Raw genomic sequence first — 26284 nt, 5'->3', positions numbered from 1 at the left:
CCACAACTAAGTGGTGATCTGAAGCTATATCAGCTCCTCTCCTAGTTCTTACATTTTCCATTGTCCTTCGGAATTTTTTATCGATCAGATATGATCTATCTAGCTCTCTGTAGTATGGCCCGGTGAGATCCATGTAGCTTTGTGTATACGTTTGTGTAGAAATATTGCGCCTCCCATGACCAATTTGTTGAATGCATACAGATTTGAAAATCTTTCTCTATTTTCGTTTCCCTGTCCCAGTCCATGTCGTCCCATGATATCTTCATATCCGGTGTTGTCTATTCCAACTTTGGCATTTAAATCTCCTATCAGAATGGTGAGGTCCTTTCTTGGGCACTTCTCTGTGATTGACTTCAGCCGCTCGTAGAGTTGATCTTCAATGTCGTCGTTGCTATCATTGGTGGGTGCATAACATTGGATAATATTCATTGTGATCCCCTCCTTCTTTGTTCTGAACGATGCTTTGATGATTCTGGATCCGTGAGATTCTCATCCTACAAGTGCATTTCGGGCTACTTTGGACAGCATCAGAGCAACAACCTGAGTGTGCGGAGCATTTTCCTCTTCATGGTTGGAGTGTAGTAGCATATCTCCCGTATTTAGACTTGGTTGTCCAGCTTGGGTCCAATGGGTTTCGCTGATTGCCAGTACTGCCAAGTTGTATCTCCTAATTTCCGTTGCAATTCCACTGGTCTTCCCGGTTTTCCACATTGTTCGAACGTTCCATGTACCTATAAAATTTGGTGCTCTGGTTGTTAGAAGGGGCATCGGCCTCAAGGCCTCCGAACGAACTCGGCTTTCATCATGAAGCGTCATAATTCTTTTAAATGAAGACCTTCTAACCCCCAGGGCAGAGTTTAAATGGTTTGAATTATTTTTTCTGGTTAGCGTTTTTTTAGCGAGTTAGATTTCTACGGGATGGGGTTGCTAACCCCATGAACAACCCTCCTCCTTTACCCGGGCTTGGGACCGGCAGTAACTCTAAGAGAGCTACAGGAGGAGTTAGTAAATAAATAACCGAATGAAATTAACACAAGTTTAAATTGTATAAGGGAAAGATTGTTTAAGATGGTGAAGATCTGTTGTTCAGGTGGATGATTTTGATGAAGTTATATTCTTTGAGCTGAACCAAATCAATCAGATCAAAGAACAAAACTTCAACTTCCTGTGTACTATTTAAAACGTTTGTTAATTAAATTCGGCTATTTATTTACTTTAAAGAAAGAGCTTACATTAAGTCACGAAATGTCAGAAATACAATTTTCTACTCACTAAGATACGACAAAAATATATTGACTTTATACCCAATGCTCAATTTATTTAAAGCTGTCAAGTCCAACCTTGGCATTGATATCTATACACTATAAATATTACTGTTCAGCTTTCGTAAATAAATACTGTTTAGAAGACGAAATTTCCCGCTTTATCCCATTTATTCTTTATCCAATGACACAATTTATTGATTAACTTATTATTAGCTTTATTCAATATGATATTTTTGGTACAATATAGAATTCTCAGCACAAAGTATTACAACAAGTTTCCGTTTTTTATTTCTTGATCGATCATGACGATAAATGTTGAATGATTGCCAGTTAGATGTTAGCATTTCAGGAGTTGACATTGGAATAATATTCATCCTTTTCAATGTACATTGCCAGCCATCACGATGTCTCCGATTGTAGATTTTTGTAACTTGTACCGAGGAGGGTCGTAAACTTTTCACAAACGCACCTGAATAGAGTATGCAATTAATTGACATAATAATCTGTTAAAACAAACAAAGAAACAGATAACTTGTTGAAATATCCAGATGGCAGGAACAGGTAGCCCAAATATTCAAGCAGGCTGCCTTGGCATACGAATTCTCTAGTTTCGATCTATTCACACATGTTAATGATATAGTTTGTTCTTACTAATTGATATCATAACCCCAACTATTTATTTAAATTTTGTTTAAATATTTCAAATAATTCAAGATATGATGTTACTTTTATTTCAAACTCCAATTATAAAACCAATGATCAATTATACAAACTAATTCTTTTTATTCACTTGGTATTGCTTTACTTGAATCTTCCGATTGATGTTTTAGGACTGAAATTGATCAGTCTCTTATTGACATATGTGCATACTGTGCGTATGTCTCGATATCGCCTTAATTTACAAACATCCATCTTTGCTTATAATTCTTTTTATGTTTTGAATACGAATTAAAATTGCTTGTTCAATAACTAAATGATTTATTAAGTTGTATAAACGTATATCAATTTATACCAGAGACACTTTTCAATGAAATTAATATATTTACAAATAATTGATCATTAAATAATGATTAGTGTCACGTATCTCGAATCCTTCTTAGTTCTGATCAAATTCTTTCGACCGAGTAGCGACGTGGTCATTGGCCTAACTGATTAGATACTGCATTTACTATGTTATAAGTTGCTGCCCAAAAGGTTCTGTGGTGAATTTTTTGACTGTGAAGCTTTGTGACGCAGGATCGAATCAACCAGAAAGCCTCATTTCCTTCAAGATTACGAGTACAGCTAGCTGATGAGTGACAAACTGGACAAAATCTAGGACCAGGTTAACCTGCCGACTACCTTCTAAAATAAATATAACAAACTAAGTATATACAGTTGGGTATACATAGTCTAGCTAATGCTTTCTTAGTAATCTTTCTGATAATACGATACAGATTCATAGTAGATACAGAATTTCAATAAATAAACTCATTAGATCTCCTTGTACAACAAAATGTACTTTAGGTTTGCATTGCAACAGTAGATAAGCTCTTAGTTAATTAACTAGTGTTGTTTATTACCTCGAAAAACCACGTATGATCTCAGGACTTATTATCCAATTCATTTTTTAACTTCCTGTTGAGTGAATCGTAACCGAATTATTTATCCTGTGGATTACGCGAATTAGGTTCGGAACAGACTGAACTTAATAATTAAAAGGCAAGCACTTTTTCAAACCTTTTCTTTTCAAAATTGTAATATCATAACCAGCTTTCATATATGACCTAGAAAGTGAAAGAAATAATGAATATCTATCACAGACTGGACTTATTATTATTAAATATTGAAAATTGCTATAATTTTTTTCATATTCAATGTTTAACAAAACTTTTTCAACTGCGAACATTGAAACGATGTACTAACATGACATTTCCCACACTTGTTAAAAAGGCTAGTTATAAATACTGGTTGCTAAACATCATGTTTATATCATGATCAGAGACACTAACGTTGATTTATTTCCTAAAGCTTATGTTACTTAGAACATTAGATAAGTATTTCTTATCGGGTAACAAAACTACAGGCTGATAAACTGCAAGCTTGTTTACGTTTCAGCAGATGACTACGCATGCATAAAAAACATTGAAGCTAAGTACACGAATAAATATCTAGTTAGGGTATTGAATGAAATCCGTTGGAAAATTTATGCATTATTGAGTGATGTTTCACAAGCAATTTATTGCAAAGGTTAATAATGTGATGGAATGTTAAATAGTACCTAAAAATGAAATATATCTGACTTAAGTTAGATGTAGTTTAAGCGTCAGCGCGAGACCGGAGATCCAAGGTCCGGTTCCCGTATGTGTGGTCGTGAATGTGCACTGTTGCGGAGTCCCACACTAGGACGGAACGTCCATTCAGTATTTTCAGGTTTTCAACAGTAGTCTAACATTGATCGATTCATGATTTCAATGAAACTCAACAATATCCGCAATCCTATACTATCATATCTATCGGTCGTTTGAATCTTCTAATTGGTGTATAGGACTGAAATTGGTCAATCGATTTATGCATGAATGCATCCTGTATGGGTCGCCTCGATGTTGCTATTAAATCAAAAGCATTTTTGAGCAGAGACGGATGGTGGATAGTAATGTAATTCAGTCTTAAACATCAGCAGGAAGATCTAAATAACCAATACATCAAAATTAATAGTTAATGTCTTCTTAAAGGAATCTTTTCTGAATGTTTCATGACTTCTCATGTGGATTTAGAATTATCATTCATTAACTACTTCAAAATGAAATGCTCAACTAAATCTTTCAAAATTCTAGCCTATACCATATTATCAGGATCAGTACCTAGAAAAAGATAAAACTTTTGGAACAATTCAACATAATTTTAACACTTATGAAATCTAATCAGAATCACTGTCATTGTAGGATATTGAACTGAACAAATGGGCCACATCTTGTCGGTAGTGCATATTCTATCATTCTGAAAACAATAAAACTTATGTAAACATCCATCTGCGCTGTAAATAGACTAGTTCATACTACGGTGACATTTTAATATAAACACACAAGGAAAACTTGACTATACATCTAGCCTTACGTTACTACCTCACAAGTGAATTTAATTATTTATTTGAACAAAAATAGCATTTTGTCAATCACTATCTTACTAACTAAACCAGAGTAGAAAAGCTAATAATTGAGGCATGAAATAATAATTACGAGAATAAAATGTTAACCTAGTTTACAATGAATTTTAACTAATTATACTTTTAGTAACCTCTTACATATATCAGAAAAATTGGGAGAAATGTAGGTCGATAAATTATGGAAGACAATATCTTTCTACATCGTTCATGATAAGCATATCTGTTTATTCATGGTTAAATATTTATTTTAGAATATGTGCCTAATAAAGTGGATTTGTGAACACAAACTAGAAAGTAGATAGAATCAAGCTAACGGTGAAATTCAGGAGGTGCCTTTTGCCCTATTTAGAACTTGTCAGATGAATGTTTCCATATTCCTCAGTTGATGTTAATTCCATGACTTGAACCGCGTACCGTTCACTTTAAACGCTATCGAGAACATCGACTATGAAATGCAGCTATATCCAGCTGACATGTACCACATAGGATGGAATGTGTGTCTTGGATTCCACTGCTACCCAATCTATCTTACATCAACTTGTGCCTTAATGGCTGTAACGAAGTAATCCATACTGCATGTTCATAAACCAATCATGATTGACCGAATTTCAGTCTGAGCTACCACTGAATGGTAACTTACATGTACCCTGTATTAAGAGAAATGATCGTGTTTGAATGCAATGTTTAGTCTCCGTGTTTAAACAATAGTTTAATCATTGTGATTCAGTTGTTTGGTTCTGATACATTAGGATTAGATCATCTGCCTTAAATTTTCTACTTCAAGTGAACTAGAATTTATTTTACTATCGTTATCAAAGGCAAATTAGGTGTTTGCAATGTTTAACTAACGTTTTGTGGCTGAATTATAAACCAGACGTGTGCTTTATTCACCATCTGTCTAATATATATATATATATATATATATATATATACTTCACTTTGCCTCTAACTAAATACCAGAAATCGTAAAAATTTTGTATTCCAATTATTGAAAGTAGATAAAGCTTGTATTCAGTTATAAAATTTCGAATTATACTCAAATGTTCTCACGTGCGGACATTTAACCTCTGGACCAGAGAGCCTGCACCCATTAGTGTTAATGTCTAACCTCAACCAATCCACAAAATTGTGCAACCATCTTCCATTGTACCGAGGTAGATACTTGTTTTTACCCGACAAGGAATAGTTGCACTGGTCAAGGCTTCTCACTAGAACTCCGAGAATTCCCGCGAGACTGAAGGCCCTGGGTTTGAAACCTGAAGGCGGGACCGTGAATGCGCACTGGTGAGTAACCCCACAATAGGACGAAACGGCCGTCCAGTGCTTCCAGGTTTTCAGTAGTGGTTTAATATCAATCGATTCATGATCTTAACCAAAAAATAATGGTAATTTTAATTATAGAATAAACTAATTTGACTAATGTATATACAACCTTTCTTAGTCAAATATTGTTGTTGCTGTTATGTTTATTCACATAAATTATATTATTATTGTTGCTTTAATATCACTACCACTCTCCTGAACGCATGATTAATTTACGTAGCACTCACTCCACTTTATTATTTCCAATTGAATTCTACCGAACAATTAATCGAATTGGTAATTGCACTGTCATTTTTTCACACCCTGTCTGATGTATATTGATTCTGTTTATTAAACGCACAATTTCATTTCATATATATGTAAACTTCTTTAAGTTATCTCTACTAAATTATTAAAATAAATGGCAAAGATCAAAATTGTGTTTTATTTACTTATATATTAAAATATGTTCAGAATGTCATTAACTTCCGATGTCTTTTATTTATCTAGATTTACATTCTATTGAGTTCTTTTAAAATAAATGATAACGTGCCAGTGTATTCACTTCATTCACAGTGATGGAATAATCATGTTTACTCAACTACCTAGTGTAAAATATGAGGATTTCAGTAATTGTTTAGTGAATAATACAATAATAATTTTATTCATTCATAAGAAATGATGTAAATAAATGAAGTCGATATTTTTATAAGACAAGGAAATGACCTAAATGCTTTCTACAAATCGGAAGAAATTTTTAGTCAACTATAATCAGTTCAAGGTTATTTTACTTTAACAAATACTTGGTAGAATTTTACTCATTGTAAAATCATTACATATTTACAAAATGATATAGGACCAAGAATAACTCAATTATGAATCAAGTTTATGAATCATTGTTTATATTCTATGAGCTACCTACTGAAATATCTGATATTTGATTAAGTACTGTATTATTGTTTTCATTTAGTAATAATGAACGTATTAAAAAAAGGTGGAAGGTTGAAGTATAATACTTTGTTGAAAAACTGTTCTAAGAACCATTTATTATTCTTCTGAAGGAAACATTATTATTCTTAACGCAACCTTAACCTATTATGAAGTAGAAAAAAAACAAGATACATATATATGAATAGATAACAGATACTTTTGTCGATGTAAAAATAGAACAAGTTAACCATTTAACAGTTAGCTTACAATCAATTGTGATTCATCAAGAAATCAGAAGGCAACATAATGATGTGAATAATCTAAGAAAGTAACTATTAGGCTGTTCGACCACATTAACCTCTATAAAGATTGAATTGAGTACAACTATTTCCAAAAAAAAGGTGAAACAGGGTATAATATGAGTATTCAACAATATTCCCATATGTCTATTGCACCATCTGATAAGAATCATATATGGAAAAATTTAATGATTTGATTCCATCTAAATTCCATGAGTTTTAAAGTGAAATTAATGAAATACTATAGTATTGATAAACCTTTACATGAATTCATGGAAACCTTCAGTGCAACAAGTTCTTACAGGTTTCCCACCATGATTGCCAGAAATACATAAAAGAAATATTCAATCAAAAGAGTCCTTGGATTTCTAGCTAACAAAAAATATTTCTCTGAAGATCTATATAACAATTTAATGTGCTATCATTTTCGGAAACTGGAGTCTTAAAGACTAAAAATACAGGTTAGCATATAAATATGTCGTTCACAAAACAGTCATCTAACTTGTATGTTTATGTTCACACGTTTAGAATAAGACAATGTTTACAATTTTAAAAATAAGTAATCTTGTACTAAGTGTGCGGATTGTTATAACTTGTGCCCTGTGTCCTTATTAATGTATAACGTAACGATACCACCAATTAGAGAATAGTGATTCATCGATTGGACCAATGACGCATAAAACAAGTACGAGCAGTCTAGAGTACTTATCCGTCCTGCTTCCCGCCTAGCCCAACCTGTCAACTTCAGAACACTAATCTCAACCTCTGTGATATCAATCAATTATTTCAAACATACTGGGTTTATATGCCAACCAAACAGAGCACATCACACCATAAAATAGGGAACAAGATTTGTACAAGATTTAGTCAAAAGTGGCTGTGAATGTGGGAGATAGAAATTGATAGACTGAGTATAACTCAAGAATGTTAAATCGTATAATAACAGTTCATGGGTCAAAATAAAGATCCTAATAAAAGGGACACGAATATGAGCAGTTTAGTTATTTAACAACTATACAATAAAAGTATACGTATAATATTAGTACAGAAATAAATCCCGACAGTCACCATTCATTATCTTTATCAGGATATAACACGGATATAAAAACTATATATATATATATATATTACTAGTTGTTTGAAAGCTTATAAGATCATTGTAGGCAACATCGAAATTGACCCTAATTAAAGATAAACTTTTAGAATTAATCGATGAGTAACAACATGGTTTACCATAATAATCATGATTTTGCTTACTTATGTTGAGAACCTTTTTCATCCTAATGAGTAAATGTAATCTCATTAAACTTTCCGTTTAGTTGATCACAGAGTGTAACTGTTTGAGCTTCTCCATATCATGATGCCACACTTCTAAAAATTCTCTGAAATTAATGAAGTTACGCCGATCCAGATAATTTTCTGATTGAATTCTATAACTTTCTTAAGATATTGTTTAAAAGATAACATTTTTTTAAAATGTTATTACATAACTTATTTCTATAAATTCATTGTTAAAGACAGTCTTCAGATACTTAAATTTACTTATTCTCATAGTTGATCTAATTTATCTTGAAAATATTATTCTAGTTATCTGTTTTATTCATTGATATTCAATGCAACCAACAGAATAAGGTTGGTAATGTTTAGTTCAGTTTTTTATCTTATTTATAGTTAATACCTTTGAAATAGTTAAAAAGTCTTCTATGTATTGAAATTTCAATGTACCGCCTTGAAAGAAATATATGCATAACTGATAAAAATTGTTTATGAATTTACTTAATTGTTACATAAGACTTTTTTTCTCGATTTAAACAAAAAGAAAATCAACATTCTGAAGAATTATCTACTATTTTCTTAATTTATCTAGAATATTATCAGAAGGGGGATTTTGGGGAGATTGTAATAATTTAATAGTTGAATTCATGAGTCAATCACCATGGAAAACCTGGGAGAATTGGATAGCTATATCGTTCTAGTATGGAACTCCTCAGCAGTGAGCATCCACTAATCCCGCGAGCGGGATTTTCTTAATTTACTTAGTGTTACATAAAACTTTTTTTTCGATTTAAACAAAAAGAAAATCATCATTCTGGAGAATTGTCTATTATTTTCTTAATTTATCTAAAATAATTAAATTAGCATCGGTAGAAAAAAGTGGGCGATCAACAGAATATTTGCTTAAATATCCTTTGAATTCTATTCTAGTATTAAAATTGATACATTTCAAGTGTTAGCGGTTTAATTGAATACATAAAAGATGCATACAGTTTTTATTTTATAGGTACACCTTAATTTAATCAGTAGGGGTATTGTTAAAAACAAAATGAATAAGTTTAATGAAAGTGATGAATATCTATGAACTTTTCATAATGAAATAGACAACTGTATTCAATTAAGTTAATATAATTGAAAAATTCATCAGTATGATTAGTGTTACACTGGAAGAACAAGCCAGATTCCATCGGAGGAAGAAATCAGGAAGAAGCTCTGGAAATGGATATGACACACATTGAGGAAAGCACTCAACTGCATCACAAGGCAAGCCCTCACTTAGAATCCTCAAGGCCAAAGGAAAAGAGGAAGACCAAAGAACACGTTACGCCGAGAAATGGAGACAGACATGAGAAGAATGAATAACAATTGGATAGAACTAGAAAGGGCCAGGACAGAGTGGGTAGGAGAATGCTGGTCGGTGGCCTATGTTCTATTGGGGGTAACAGGTGTAAGTAAGTACAGTGATAATTAATCGAGTTCAACCAACCAATAAACAGATACGTTTGGTATTATTAATAAGATAATATATCTGCAAGTATTAGAAAGACATACATTTTTAATGTCTGGGATAAGATAATATGAGGATTACAATAGACTCTTCATCGGTTTATAAATATTTGCTTACATATTTGAGGATTAAGATTTTTTGCTTGCTTGTTAAAACTGGCTTCTGCTACATGGATATAACATGTAAATATACTTATTAAACCAAAGTTAGTAATGGACATTCATAACTCACTATCCTCTAGTTATTAATGAAATATATAGGATGAAACTCCGGCTTTTAGGTCCCTTGAAAATTGAAAGCTAGTAATAAGGTAAACTACAGGTGAAACTTCTTTTGGAAACTAAATTTCATGTAACTGGACGGTTATTATACGTTCATTTATTTTTTGTCTGGATACAGTTGATGACTTACAATAATTTAGACTAACAAAAATTAAATGCATTTGCAATGTTAGTATTAAACATTATTACGTCTTCCATAGTGCATATGTGACCCCTCAATATTTTGAAACCAATTATACTATGCGATTGTTTCTAACACGAAGATGAGGATTTACTCCATAGTCAAAGTATATTACTTGATATATAAAACCAGGTTTAAATCCCGTGTAACCGCCTGTTTGTGGTCAGTTTGACTGTAAACTAGCTATATTTGTATAACTTAAACGCCAACACAAAGCCACAATGTTCTGATCATATGCAGTTGGTCAATTTAAGTAACGGTTTAAAATTCCTTCTAACAAACGGTTTGAATAGTGATAGGAACACAAATTAATAATAATGTCAAATTCTTTTTTAAAAAATGACTACAAGCTAAAAGGAAAAAGGAACATTGGTGAGACTACGATTTATGGACGACCTTTGAGCGACGCTAAAGTAACCTTGAGAACGTCCGCCTACTTACTAGTGTTAAATGAGGGTTATAAATTAGTGTGGTGAATTAGAATTATGATTCACAGTTGATGGTTAAGGTTAGGATTTAGATTTAGGGTTTTCATCACAAAGGCCAAAACGCTATTGAGCCAACTGGATGAGTGAATTTCGCACCGAAATCCGAGACCTGTTATCCTAAATCTGATTGGCTCGTCCATAAATTATAGTCTCGCCGAAACATTTTTAAATGGAACGTAGTGCATATAAAATAAATATTGCACAATATTCTGGATATATATTGTACTAAGTATAAGACCAACGTTAGTCTAAAGATAGGTGTCAGAGAAAATATATTAAAATGAAACAAAATGGTTCTTTAAGTTAGATTATTCTGAATCACTGTTTTACTTACTTACTTACTTACGCCTGTTACTCCTCGCGAAGGAGCATAGGCCGCTCACCAGCATTCGCCATCCAACCCTGTCCTGGGCAATCCTGTCCAGATCCTTCCAGCTGTTATTCATCCTTTTCATATCTGATTCTATTTCTCGACGTAATGTGTTCTTTGAACTTCCTCTTTGTCGCTTCCCTTCAAGATTCTGAGTTAAAGCTTGCCTCGTGGTGTAGTTTGATGGTTTGTGTAATGTATGTCCTATTCATTTCCATCATCTTTTCCTAATTTCCTCTTAAGCTCGAAGCTGGTTTGTTCTCTCTCAGAGAAGACTGTTGCTGATGGTATCCGGCCAATGGATGTTGAGTATCTTGCGTAGACAGCTATTTAGAAATACTTGTACCTTCTTGATGCTGGTTGTTGTAGTTCTCCGAGTTTCAGCTCCGTACAGTAGAACTGACTGTCTTGACGTTCGTATTGAAGATCCGCACTTTGATATTGGTTGAAAGTTGTTTTGAGTTCCATATGTTCTTCAATTGTAGGAATGCGGCCCTTGCTTTTCCAATCCTCGACTTTACGTCTGCATCTGAACCTCCTTGTTCATCGATGATGCTTCCCAGGTATGTGAAGGATTCTACATCTTCTAGAGTTTCGCCATCAAGAATGATTGGATTGCTGTTCTCCCTGTTGTATTTGAGGACCTTGGTTTTCCCCTTGTGTATGCTGGATCACTGTTTTAGTTTTCAGAAATTTTTACATCTAGATTAATATAGATAGTTTTAAAAAAACTATTTATGAAGCAACAAACTTAATAGTAAGCCTATTGTATTTTAAACTAACCATTTTGATTTGATTAAAATCAATGAACTTCATGGAACTTGAAATGTTTCAAGACTACTTCATTAAATGTTAGAACACTAGTCTAAAATCCTTTTAATTAACCTATTAATATTGATAAGAACTTAGATCTAAATTGTTGAGTGATGGATACTTTCTAGATTTAAACACAGTTCTATCATTTATTGGTGGGCTACAGCTTTCAATGTTGACCATTATATCTCACTTGAATAGATCAAGTTTTTAATGCTTATTTAAAACTTAGATAACGTTTAGAAGATTAGAGAAGAGGCTCATAATTATGAAATAATAAAATCAAGTAATTTATTGATCAATTTAAAGTAACCATAAAAGATCATCGACTTCACATTTACGAGTCGGTAAAATGTTTTATCATAACTATATATTAATTAAACAATAGTTGAGTAATTAACAAAAATGCTTCCGAAATTCAAGTACTAGATGGTGACCAATAGATTAGACTTTTCAATGACACTTAATAGATTCATTCGCACAGATGTACATCGCCTATGCATGATGCTTTGAACTTGGAAAAATGTATCCAGAATACAAATATTTAGGGAAGTAATAAAAGTCGATAAATGTGCACAACGGTTCAAATCAATTTCAAAACGAAGGCTACAGAATAATGGAGTGGATTTTCTGAATGTTAACAAGACTTCACTCTAATCAGTAATAAAACATAACACAAAAGTTGTATTTCTTTTTCAATTCATTATGAATTAATATCTCATAAACATAAAAACCAAAATAAGTGTACATTTTTATAGTCAATAAGTTAACTTTCTTATACTAAATATCAGTATATTGACATAAAATGAAACATGACAATTTATGACAAATGTAAATTTAAACTGTTAAAATGTTTATGCATCGCTTCACATTGTATAGGAGATTGATAGCCAACAGTTGGCCACCCATCAATATTTTCCTTTTTCTTTAACTGTCAACACTATTTATCTATTCGAATTCTTATCAGTTCTTTAATTAGATTTGCTTTTTCAAAATCATAAAACCGAACTATTTATAATTTACCTAAATATTTATACTTAACCATAGAAGTCTAAATGATCTGTATAATGTACAGTCAAATCAAAGAACAAACAATGTTTTGACACATCACTTATAAGTTATGCATCATTTAATTTCTCAAATATTTCATAGACTTGACACCAGTGTGTTGATGAAATCAGGGATATAAATAGTATTCACTTCTAAACAATAAAACGTAAGCAAATAAACAGTTATGATAATAATACAATTCAATAAATGTACAAGTTTTTGTAATATACTTTATATGTCATTACAATTTACACTGTCTCTATTGTAATGAATTAAATGGGATAAAAATCTATTCCACCGGATCTAAGTCAACTATGACTCGAATGTATGTACAGATTATAGTTATCTTAACTAACCGAAAAACTTATTTGGATAGGATAGTAAGCGAATGTATAAACTGTTGTTAAATTTCTTTTAACGCTGTTCAATTTAATATCTTATTCTAAACATTATCTGGGAGGTTAGCTAACAAAGCATGATTCCATTATCTTATATTCTAGAAAATAACATTGGATAACATTCGTTGTAACTTACTTCTTCTTAGTTTTGAAAGATGCTTAGATGCGAAACAGAGTCAGTGAATATTTCAGGTTGAAAAACTTCACAGCATTTAAAACAAATCACCAGTCACAGCTCCATTTCAAACAAGAATATAATTAACGAAAATAAACTAGGCACTACCCTCAGGAAACAGATAGATCTTTCAATAAAAACACTAACATATGAAAAATTGATTCGTTGTAATCCTGAGATAACACTAGTTGCGGAAAAGACTAAGTAAATGATTGATTACATTTCAAACTACTATTTAATGAAAAGTAGCATAACGCAAAGAACTAAAAATATGAACCAGAGTGTAGGCATCAATGATGATGCAGTTTCATAAACTCGAACTTGTATAAGGGATTTGTGGAGATTGTAGAATTTCGTATTTCACATCATGCAGTGAACCTATTTAAACAACTATTGTAAACCAGGTTGCACTAATATGCAGTTACCTACCGATGACATTGGCTGAGTAATATATAGGATCAATTGAAGCTAGTAAATGTAAACTGCTGAATGCCAACTTAGTGGTCTGAATGTACCCAAAAGTTCTGAGCATAATCGCTAGTTTGATCTTCGGTGAGCATTCGTAACGACCACACCAAATAAAGACAAGGATAATAGATAAAGTATCAATTGCGGAAATTAGATCCTTTAATAAAATCTACGTTTCTGAGATTTTGTAATTAAAGACGTACTAGAGATATTATTCTATGTAAGGTGATGATAAAAACCAATCAGTTTCGCAAATTCGTATTTCAGTGGAAAAATATCTTACAAGCAACAAGTATTGAAACTATTTGAGGTAACGAAAGCTCAGATTCTAATAATAAATAAATCCACAAATAATTAAAATATTTGCTTACTTCATATCAAACACTTAATGTCAACATTTAGATCAACGAAACCGATGCTGTGAAAATACAAAAAATGTCATCACCAAGTGGTTTATACATCTAACTCTAGCAATTCAAAGATCAACTAAAAAATAAAACCTCTGTCTTCAGTTCAAAGCCCAAACTAGATCTACACGACATGACTAAACATGATAACAATTCACTTTGACAAATTTAGTAATGTTAGTTGATATCAGTAGAATTTGTATCCTTATATTATTAAAAAAGAACGAAATAATAAAACACTCAACTCAACTATGGACAGAACGAGATTTCATTGAGTATAATTTCAACCACTTTTGTTGCTGATTGGGCGATAAATTAAGTTCCTCAAAACCGTTTTGATTAATCTCAGTCCCTAACTGTTAATATCATGGTCATAGAATATGAGAAATTTATTAGACGATTGAAAAATGTATGGTTCATGCTGTCATCTAGCATCGAACTTGAATAGCAATACAAATCATACCTAACGATGGGAATGAGGAAAAAAACTAATCCAAAAGTTTATTGGAAATAAGAACCGGCTTAAGTAAGACAAGAACACAGAACTAGGAAGTAGTGGACAGCTGATTTGTCCAATATGAGACTCCTCAAAAATAGTGCGCATCTAAAAACTCCTTAGAGGATCGAAACTACAATCATCAAAACTGGCAGGGAGTGCTTAATCTTTAAACTACTGAGACAACAACCAACGGTCTACGTGTTTAACTTCAAACAACTTGTGGTGTTCGACGTCACACTTCATACGATAACAGTTATATCGATAAATTGAATACAAAAAGTTGAATAAAGAATACTAACGAAAATCACACGTAGAAATGATTATTTCCTCTTTCTCTTTTAAAATATATAAACAAATAGAAAACAGAAGAAAAACGACGATACAAACAAAATTCAAAACAACAAAATTGAAATGTTGGCAGGAAAGTTGAGAATACACTTTTTGAAAAAAAACAAAATAGAAATACAAAAAAAGTGAAAAATAGTTTTATCCGCACACACATACATATATACTGGCAAGTAAAAAAAAATACAAAAAAAGGTGCAAAACGGAATATAATATTAGTCAAGTCAAATAATTTATTATATATATTGTTCTATCTATCACAGTCAACAATATCCACTCGTATTTTTGGTTAAAATAAATGAGGAATGAACAGAAAAGAAAATATGAGATTAAGGAAATGGCAAAAATTGTTTGGTTTCTTATCATCACCATCATGAAGTTCAAAAATGATGATGAATGTTATTGTCAGTTTAAAGTTTATTCTACGACAAAAGAAAATCTATTTCTTCTTTTAATGAATCAGCCATTTTTCCAGCTAAATTACAATAATACATAGCAGCTTCATGATGACCAAGTTTTATTAGAAATGAACCGAATTCCAAAAATATTGACTCGTAAAATGATTCTGTATTTTTAAAAAATGTAACCGAAATATTAATTATTCTTACTATGAATTTATTATGGTAAATATTGTGACTTATAAAATGTTAATTATGTAATACATATGATATTGGCAAATCTGAAAATTATAGTATCATAATTATATACATACATAAACTCTTAAATCAAAATCAATTTTGTGCTGATTTCCACAGTTAGAATCCTTTCACACTAGTGAATATAAAAAAATGCGAACATAGTTTATGATATCAGCATAATGTACCGAAAATCATAAATTATTTTATACTTTGTTATGTTCACTACTTGATTAACGCAGAATACGGTATACAACTACGGCATTCGAATGTTTAGAACCCCAGTCTCAAAATTAGAAGACAGAAGGCTGAAGAAGTGTTTACTGGATAAGAATCAAAATGTACAAAAAATCATGAGTATTTATAGATATTAGCGTTTGTTATAACATCATCACAATTCAACTAATCCGAAAAGAGGTAAGTTATGCTACTGTTCAATCTTAGTATGCCACGTTGATATCCCAGAAGGTTCTATTGGGTGCTGATTTGACGGAATGTCTTAGATTCTCTGGCAGCTTTGTCGTGCTTTTAGGATAGCAACTATTTTCTTTAACATGGTGATTCAAAAATCATTCTAATAAAACAACTTCACTTTGATAACAAGATGATCAAATTAACCTATCGAAACATGCTAAAATAGATCAGATTACACAGCTTAATATATAGTGACTCACGTACAATTGAGTTTATTCTCATTTAACTCAGTTAAGCCCTTTTGCTAACTCATTTAGCGGAAAAAGTCATCCGCACTATAACAACTTATTGTATCCTTATTATTTTGTGCTTGTATGAAATACGCATGCTTGAATATTGATTACGGCCTACACATTTATTCACTCTGTTAGTCTTACTACTAACTGCTTATTTGATTCGATTACTCATTCATTTCACATGGTATATATACGTCCATATTATTCATATTCAACACACTCGCACTCTCGTCTAGCTCTTGCTCTGGCTCTCGCTCGCTTGCTCGCCTTTCAGCACAACTCTTCTATTCTTGTTTAACGCATCTGTACATTTGGATATATGTGTGTGGTCTCGCAATAAACGTAATCAACACTCCGTATTTGCCTTCTGATTAATATACCGTTGGGACGTTATACAGAACGGTTATCAAGACGAGCTGTATACGAAGTTTAAGGATTATATCGAATACCGACCACCACAAATATATAGAACAATATGAAATGTTTTACAACACATAAACGATCTTGAATTTCTCCTCTCTTAAATAAAAATAAAACGAAAACTAATATTAAACAGGCGAATGCAGTGGTATAACAATTCATCAAATTAAAGTCTTCATACTTTTTAAACTAAGTAAGAAGTTATGTAATTGATTAGACAGATTAAAAGGTTTATAACTTACACCAACTATGTGTACAGATTTAAAATATATAATACATATTCTTACCATTTATCATTTGAATTGAATAATACAAGTCTAGAATTTCATTGTTAATTGATTAAGTGAAATTGAAACAACTGGATGTTATTTTTATCAACAAACACTGTTCATCACAAGCTTAACTCCTTGATTACACATGCACCAAACAAATAAGAAAAGATTTTTTAAACGAAATCTCTATATGAGAGAGAATAATAATAATCCCAATTTATTAAAACAAAAAAGACAAAATACTTACCTGTTTCTTTAGTTGTATCCAACAGGCTTAATTCACGGCATGCTTCCAGGTATCTAGCTGCTAACTGATATTGTTTAAGATTAAAAAGTAACTTTAAGACATTAGAATGATCTTCTAAATAAACATAAATGAGTATAGCTAAATCCTTTAAGATGTTTGTTTTTAAAAAAAGAGGAAAGAAAGAGAAAACAAAATAGTCATATTATTGTTACTATAAACATTGAAAATATAAACAGTAAGTTATAGAAAGGTAATTATTATAATCATAACAATTTTGTTCAATGGACTATAGATTACAGATAGCTAATAGACATAAACTGACCTAAATCACAGTGATTTGTAACAGTGCAATAAGATTGGAGCGTGATAGTAAGAAAAATGTAGTATAACTTATGATTGCAATGATTATTAATATTGAGTAGGAGATTGTATTTATATTCGTGTTACACAGGCGAAGATGCAATAGGTTCAAGGTAAAAACATTTAAGTGTTGAACTGATGTTGATCACTTGAAATATTGAAGTTGAAAATCTAAAAGAAGTGCTTGTAATAATCATCGTAATTTTTTCAAATCATTAGTTACAGTTACAAATTTAGAAGGAGACTCTACTTACAGAAAAGATTATGGTTGTAAAGTACACAAAAGAATTCGAAAGATATAGACTCAAGATTAGATTTTAAAAATGTGATTCTTAATAGATAAAAGCAAGAACTATCTCTTGACATTCAGTCATCCTTCAACTGATGAATAAGCAGTAAACTATTGCATGAAAAATCAACCAATTAAGAATCATGAAGGTGATGAGCGAATGCATTGATGACGAAATAATTCGTGAATAATAACTGTCAATCAAGTTTTATTAATGATTTACTAGCAGATAAAAACACTATTTACGACACGTAAATAACAATTAAACATACATATGAAGTGACAGTAATTTGTTTGTTTTCTTTTGCAATAACTCCGAATAGTTAGAGGAAGTAAACAAAGAGCGTATACTACATTACTACGCATCATCATAACTCTAGGTTGGTGATTATTAACGAAATATAAATAGACGAAGGTGATATTTACTTAATTTTAATAGTATAAGACGTATATTTTTCAAGTTTAGTTACACTTATAATGATTCATACAACTTAGAGCTTGATTCAGCTATACGAGCATACAGTCCCTTATTGAAAACGTAGAAGACCAATATTAAGCGATATAAGTAGAAAAAAATAAGAATAATGAAATGAATATTGTATTTGATCAACTAGTACTTCCAAACTGTGAATACAAATGGGGGGAAATGTAGTCCTGGAGAGGAATGTTTGATATACACAAGCAAACATGTCGAATCTAAAGTATTTACGTATATATTATGCTAATACCAAATAAGTTATTTAGTGTTTCAACATTCCGAGTTAACTATCACCAACATACATTTATAATACTTGTAATTCTACTGAACCAAATATTAGGAAAAGATAATGATGTCTAGGCACGTGCTGTTTTGTTTATCGTCCTATATTAAAATATGAGAACAAATATTTGAATATCCGGAGAAAACAAACAGTTGAAAAAGTGTTTTAGTGAAAACAACTAATTTTCGACACTCAAATATAATAAACAGAAGGGAAAATTAACTAAACATGAGTAAATAATTGGAACACCCTAGATAGACGTGCCACATTGAAATACATAATTGTCAAGGTACATTTCAATGAAAATGAATAATTGAAAACAAATCTGGACATACTTTTCGATTAACCTGAGATGAAGCTAAATAGGACGCCCAACGTCTCATTACTTTATCATGTTCTTCAATTGATAATGTACACTGAAAAAAAAAAACAGGCGGAAGTGAGAACAGTAAATGATGACGGACACTAAAAAAGGAACACGATAATTAAAAAATGATAGTCTAGTGATAAGCAAGTAATAAATATAGTATTCTATTTTATTCAATATACATATCTTCTGGTACAACTGGGTGCCAACAACAGAAAAGTGGCACCCAAATACAACGATAAGATTGTGGACGAATAGGGAAGGAGAAGGGTGTACAACCAAATAGATCAGTGAACGAGAACGATACATGATAGGAGATATAGTTCAGTTGGAAACAAAACTATAAGAAATATTTTTAGCTAAGAGAGTTCCTCTTACTTTTATGATGATTGTAAAAAGAACTACGATAACATCACTGCTGAGTTTCCTCATCTCTAGCATCTCAGCCAGAGAGTGGTGATGAATTAACAGACACAAGTCTTACACAGCTTTCTATCATATCCCAGTGCCATTTCATAAACTCTCCACCTCTTCGCTTTTTCCACCCAGTCCTAAAGTCGTGAATCAACGCGCTAAGTAAAAGCTATTATGATGATATTCATAATACATGTTCAATCCACCGAGCCCAATATTTTAAGACAATGACATTAAGTGAACTATCGCAACTGGACTCGAACAAAATACCCACTATCCATTTCAGAATCTATAAAAAATTGATTTTCATCTTATTAATTCAATAACTCCTTACAATAAAACGTATAACTTAGTGTATAATAATATGAACTAGATGAAATAATAGCCAGGAATAGAAAACGTAATCTAAGACAAACATTCGGACATAGTTATCAATACTAAATAATGTCAACGAAAAAAAACAAAAATCAAGAAAGAATCAGAGTTCATGTACAGGTATTTTGTTAAGGAACAAAGAAATTAGTAAAAATGTGAAACTTTTTGAAAGTTATTTTTCAATAGATATCACTTAGTATATATAACTAATTCATAATATTCCCATTACATTTGACTTATTAACTGTTACAATATATCTTGATATTTAGAAATTACAGTTAATTATAAATATGTTTGTTTAGATTTTATATTACAAACATTGTTTGTTTGTTTGTTTGTTTGTTTGTCGAAATTCGTCATTTATTAGTAGTTGTAGGTAAGACCACAATTTATGGAGGACCTTTGAACAACACTAAAATGACCTTGGAATGTACACTTACCAGGGTTAAATGAGGGTTATATATTGGTGTGAGGAATTAGGATTAGAATTTGTAGTTGAATGTTAGTGTTATGAATTAAATTTAATGTTTTCATCATGAATTAACATTAGCTAGAATGCCAAAATGGTATTTAGCCAAATGAGTTAATGAATTTTGCTCCAAAATTCAAGATCATTTATCTTAAATCTGATTTGTTCATCCATAAATTCTAGTCTCGTCTAATAATAATTTTTCCGATGTTCTGACGAATGTTCTGGAGAATGTTGCATATCCTGTCAAGAGTTAACGTATTACAATGCTAAAATTAGCGGATTTATTATTGGTTAGTATGTGTTAGAGGCACAAAACATTTGTTTTAATGAAAGACTTATCACCTAACTTCATTTAGATCAGTTTTCTAAGACAGTATTCAGTACTTTTAAGTTAGTGTAGGAAAATATCCTCCTCTTATTCTTAATACATTAAAAGTTTTTGACAGAAATTATCATCAGAAGGAATTATTGTATCAATAAAATTAACTGTCAATATTATACGGTCGAAAATGATCAAATATATAAAATAACTACCTTAGCTAACCATACAGAACGATCCCATCGATCGAACGATTCTAAGTAACGGCATGCATCAACTTGTAAGCCAATAAGACACAATAAACCAATACCATCATTAATTTTTCCATTAGAAAGTAAATTTGTAGCAACTAATTTTATTACACTTAAATAATTATCTTCTGCTGGTTGATTTACGCTAGACTCGGACAGAAGAGATTTTCTAGCAATATTTGCCGTAAACAAACAAGCACGATACATATTTATAGAATAATTACTTGAATCTGCAGGTGTTTCCAGTAGTAAAGAAACTGCACGATCCTGTTGACCTAAATTAAAATTAGTTAATTATTGTTACTTCAATCATAATGAAATTGCAGATAACTCAAATTATAATTATAATAATTAATAGTTTGGTTTTTAAAAAGCAAGACTGATAAGGCTAAACTCTATATTTCCAAACCAATCAGGATCGAACGAGCGAGTTTATGGTCATGGTAGAATCATCAATCTAGAGTGACGTTCATCGAGCCATTTCAGACTAAGATGTTGACCGTAGACTATCCAATGAGCAATTTTAGTGATTTAAACATCATGAAGTTACAGGGGTCGTGGAAGCGCGATTTCGAAGACTCACATACTAGCACGGAATGTTCATCCTGTTTTTTCAGAATTTTATTGCTTGTCTAACTTAAATCGGTTTGAGATATCAATGAAACTCGACAATCATAACCCTGATTAATTGCAGTCGGGAAGATCCAAACAACCAATACAAATAAATAGAAATTCACCCCGTTGCACAAACCAGTGGCTATCTGTACTCAGCAATTAGATAGATAACACTACGGGGTTTTGAGCAAACGTAACTGGATTTGAGTCTTGAAGTGAACATCTACTCGGATACGGGTGTATCCAGTCGATGAATCACAAATAGGACGAAACGTGCGTCCTGGATTCTCCTGTTAGCCACCATCTATTGCTGCTTATAGGACTTATGATTTAATGGCATTATCGAGGTAATCTACACGGGATGTAAACATGCCAAAAAAGACTAATTAATTGCAATCAAAAACACCAATACAAATAAATTGATAACCATATGCTGATACTTACGATAAGTTGGATTGTTGAGGGCAAAATTCACTTATGAATGCAGGAATGAAATGAATGTAAATAAGTTTAAGAGGACTGATATTTCATCCAAGTGTTTGTTAGTGTTAGGATTATCAAGTTCCTGACAAATTCCATTCTCATTAGGAAACTTGTAATTGGCACTTTACATGGGTACAATCGGAAACCTTGACGTAGTCGCTTAAGTTTGTAACTTGAATCAATTCTTATATATATATATATATATATATATATATATATATATATATATATATATATATATATATATAGCAAATGAAACCATTTATATGGGTTTTGAAAAGCTGCTATAAATACAGTACAGGGTTTGCACAATTCTATCACGAAGCAAATACGTCTCTACTAAGAAGTCGTTTTATATGGAACTATGATGCACCTACACATAGATATTGGTACAAGGAGGCACCAAATCCATATGTGCCACACAAATCTCATTTATGTGAGGGCTGTGATATTGCCCGGGTGCCCAAACCGAAGCAGGTGATTTTCTTAGAGGACCACACTCGGAGCCTTCGACCTGAAGGTCTGATCCACAAGGCAGTGGAGCATCGTAAGGAGATGCAGTCCCATGGTAGCCGGTGACCAACAATTGGTTCATACGCCAATTGTTCCCGCAGGATACTAGAGCCCTTGTGCACCATTGGTTTGGGATCCGCTTAAGGCACCGGACATTCGCTTTTCGTCCTCTCAATTTCGTAAACAACACCCCCACTACGAGAAGGCAGTGAGTAGGACTTCCCTGGCAGAGGTTATATACGCGTGGCCATGTGAGAGCATTTCGAGAGGGAGAGCGGACTCCCCCACTCTCGGCCGTAGCAGGGCATTTGGAGGATGACGCACCTACTGTACTAAACGGAGATCAAATTAGACCGAAATTCGTAAAACACGAACGTATAGCAGAGACAAGACATGGTTGTCAATTTACCACTTTAAGTCTGTTGGCAGTACATACTGATGTAGCTAATAAATATTAGAAATGCAATCTTCCTTAAATGTTGTCAGTCTGCTTTTTCCATGCAGAGGCGGCTTCCTACAGAACTTATGGGATGAGGACAGTGGTAACTTTAAAAATATTGAGTAACATAGAAACCAAATCGCGAACATGTAGAATCAAGGAAAGATGAGTAAGACTCTTACGACACCCCGTTTTGTCTGGATAATAGGTTGAGAATAAATCCCGACGACAATAATAAAGATGCAAGGAATTCCTAATAACCGTGATGTGGACAGAGCGATAGTAGACTTTGATGGACAATGCGTTCTCAAACCTAGCAAGTTACTGTTGTCAAATAGTAGATCAGTAAGTGTGAAAATAGAGAAATAACGATTCGGTACAATATAATAAATATATTCTTATAGGAGCAATTATCAATGTGTAACTGACAACTACTGACAATAAGCTAAACCTGTCTATGCTGCCACGTTTACCGAAACCGAAACCTTAGTCAAATTAATACTTACCGACCATAATCAGTGTATTAACACAATCCATAATTTCAGTAGGTGAATTATGCGACTTTTCCATATATGATATAAATTTTTCAACATTCTGACGATATAAATCACAGTCAGCTAAAAAATCCCAAGATAAATCTAAAAAATACCGAGACCATAACTGGCTATTTAATTGTTGTGGATTGTGATGTAAAGCTTTTTTGTATAGTAAACGATTTGCAACCAATCGCCAAAATTTTACTTCATATACATCGCCAAATAATTGAGCAGTCCATAAACAACGTTCAATAATGGTAGTATTCGACAAGTTCATAAAACTGGTAGATAATTCATGTCTACAATGTAAGTGGACAAAGAAACTGGTGTGAGATATTGTTAAAAAAAAATTTGTATGATGTTCAACTTACTAAACAGTTTCGATCTAAGTGACACACTGTTTATCATCGTTACGGTATACTTATAATGTTGAAATCAAAAGCCACATTAGTTGATAAGAACAAAACGACTCAACTAGTAGGCAAGTTCAAACTCTACATAATTCTTGCTCATCACACCAGAAATATTTTTATACTTCTTTACAATATGTCTACAAATCACTAAATCTTGTACGCCTTTTCCAAACAAAATCACAAGGTCCATCATACTTCAAGTCAATTGAAAAATGTAGACAATTAGTACCACAAATAAATGAACAAAATATAGGTAGAAACTAGTCACAATCCATGATTCTATAATAAAAAGTAATGCATGTGTTGATGTTTTATACTTTAATCGACGTCTTACAAACTAAGTATCCATAAATCTTGAATTTCAATAAAAACATATTGGTAGGCTAATTTCTAACTTACCACACTGTAACCGGAGCAAAACTCAACACATGTAACGTATAGAGATTTGGCACAAAATATCACATTTCGCAGCCATCAGTCACTTTATATCACAAAAGAACACACTGATAGAATAACTGTGTTATAGATAGGCTAAGTGTAATAAAATATCTTATTTCAACTAGGTACAAAAACTTGTTGTTAAGTCCTAAACGACGACGGGCATGAAGTCCAAAGGATTGCAGACACTAATTCAAATTGTAATCTCTGCATGGACACAGAACTGTAATAACTAGAGACCAAAAGAAAACATACACTAACAATCTCCAAATAACATTGTTACGTATCGTAACATAAGAAAAGACTAATCACAATAAGGTATTCTGAGACATGGAAAACCATTCTAATAAACTCCAGTTAACCTCATAGGTACTAAGAGGAAATATCAATGGTGGAATCAAATGATTTATTTAAACCTTGATGTCTAGTACTACTACTGGAACTTCACCAATTAAAAAACGCTTTTACGTCACATATCTTGAACGTTGGGTATTACTAATGGCACAGAAGATCAACAGGTGTTATGTGCTGTATCCTCGTTCGTCGATATGTGAATATCTGGTTCGTACTACAGGAGAGAAAATGTAGCAAGTGACATAGGTCTTTCGGTAACCAACATATCAGAGGTCATGTAAGTCCTGCCGTAATTAAAGCAATTAACGTGTCCAACTAATGGTATATGTGAAGAAATCAAGTCAAACATTCTATGAAAAGGGGACCTATCACCATATTATCAGCTGTTACTTAATCCAGCAATAAATGTACATAAGATGAAAGTTTATTAAAATGAAAATGCGGAAAAAATTTGGTCACAAGTATACCTTGTTTTGAGGCCATATAGGAATATATTTACAGAATTCTGAATCTTTGCAAAACCAGGAGCAAGCAGAGAACAGTCACTACTAGAATAAGAGCTTTGGTCTGATTCAGTATTAGCTATGGTAGTCTGATCGCATGTTAACGCTTGAGAACTAGAAGCTATATCAATCAATAAATTCTCATTTTTAATCGAAGGGATATTTTGAGACTTTTTACACCACGGTTGATGTTGTAAGAGATGTCGAATATTTAGGGCAGTGATGGATGGAAGTAACGACGGGACTAAAACAGGATCTAAAATGAAAAAGTAAAACTTTAAGTGTAAACAAACTTAGATTAAACAAAAATTCTTAGTGAACCTTTTAAGTGGAGTTGGGTGGTGACTAACAATGGAATGCAGAACGCACATTTCATCCTGTTTGAGATTCATCAGCTGAATACACCTGTAACCGATTTGATGCTTACTTCAAGAATCGAATCCAGTACCGTTTACTCCAAACCCCGTAGTGTTATCTATTTAATTAGAGTCCAAATAGCCACTGTTTTGTGCAACGGGGTGAATTTCTTTTATTTGTATTGGTTGTTTCAATCTTATTACTGATGGCTTAGGACAACAACCTAACAGTCTTTCTTTGCTTTATGTAAATCGCCTCGGTATTACCATTAAGTCACAACCATTTTTTTATAGTGAACTATCATAGAAATGAATAGAAATATACAAAATTTAATAACAATAAACCAACTTAAATACTAAGCTAATATGTACACTTATGTAAAGAACGTCTAAAATAATACTGTGTTTCAGACAGCTAAATAAATGCTCATTATCAAAAAGATTGAACAAGTTCAGGGATGCTTATAAACGAGTTTATGTATTTAACAACATAAATGAAGAGTTGAATTTTACAATTTATTAATAAATTTAAGCAAAGCTTAAA

General features: G+C 32.2%; 1 protein-coding gene across 2 annotated transcripts in view; it reads right to left on the bottom strand.

The window, feature by feature from the left end:
- Positions 1-13152: 13152 nt before the first annotated feature.
- WDR11_1 (WD repeat-containing protein 11) overlaps positions 13153-26284 on the bottom strand; it is a gene marked incomplete at its 5' end in the record, with an annotated part of 34603 nt that continues 21471 nt past the window's right edge. For both annotated transcript variants that reach the window (XM_051216153.1, XM_035732963.2), the window contains 6 exons: positions 13153-15763; positions 17483-17627; positions 19228-19308; positions 21055-21365; positions 23647-23975; positions 25349-25640. In XM_051216153.1, coding sequence (XP_051066718.1) covers positions 15621-15763; positions 17483-17627; positions 19228-19308; positions 21055-21365; positions 23647-23975; positions 25349-25640 — 1301 coding nt within the window. In that variant the 3' untranslated portion in view covers positions 13153-15620. The remainder of the gene's footprint in view (positions 15764-17482; positions 17628-19227; positions 19309-21054; positions 21366-23646; positions 23976-25348; positions 25641-26284) is intronic.

The sequence above is a fragment of the Schistosoma haematobium genome, chromosome 4 (assembly GCF_000699445.3).
Source record: "Schistosoma haematobium chromosome 4, whole genome shotgun sequence".
Taxonomy (NCBI): Eukaryota; Metazoa; Platyhelminthes; class Trematoda; order Strigeidida; family Schistosomatidae; genus Schistosoma; species Schistosoma haematobium.
The sequence above is the reverse complement of the archived record's forward strand: the minus strand, read 5'-3'. Positions and strand labels throughout refer to the sequence as shown.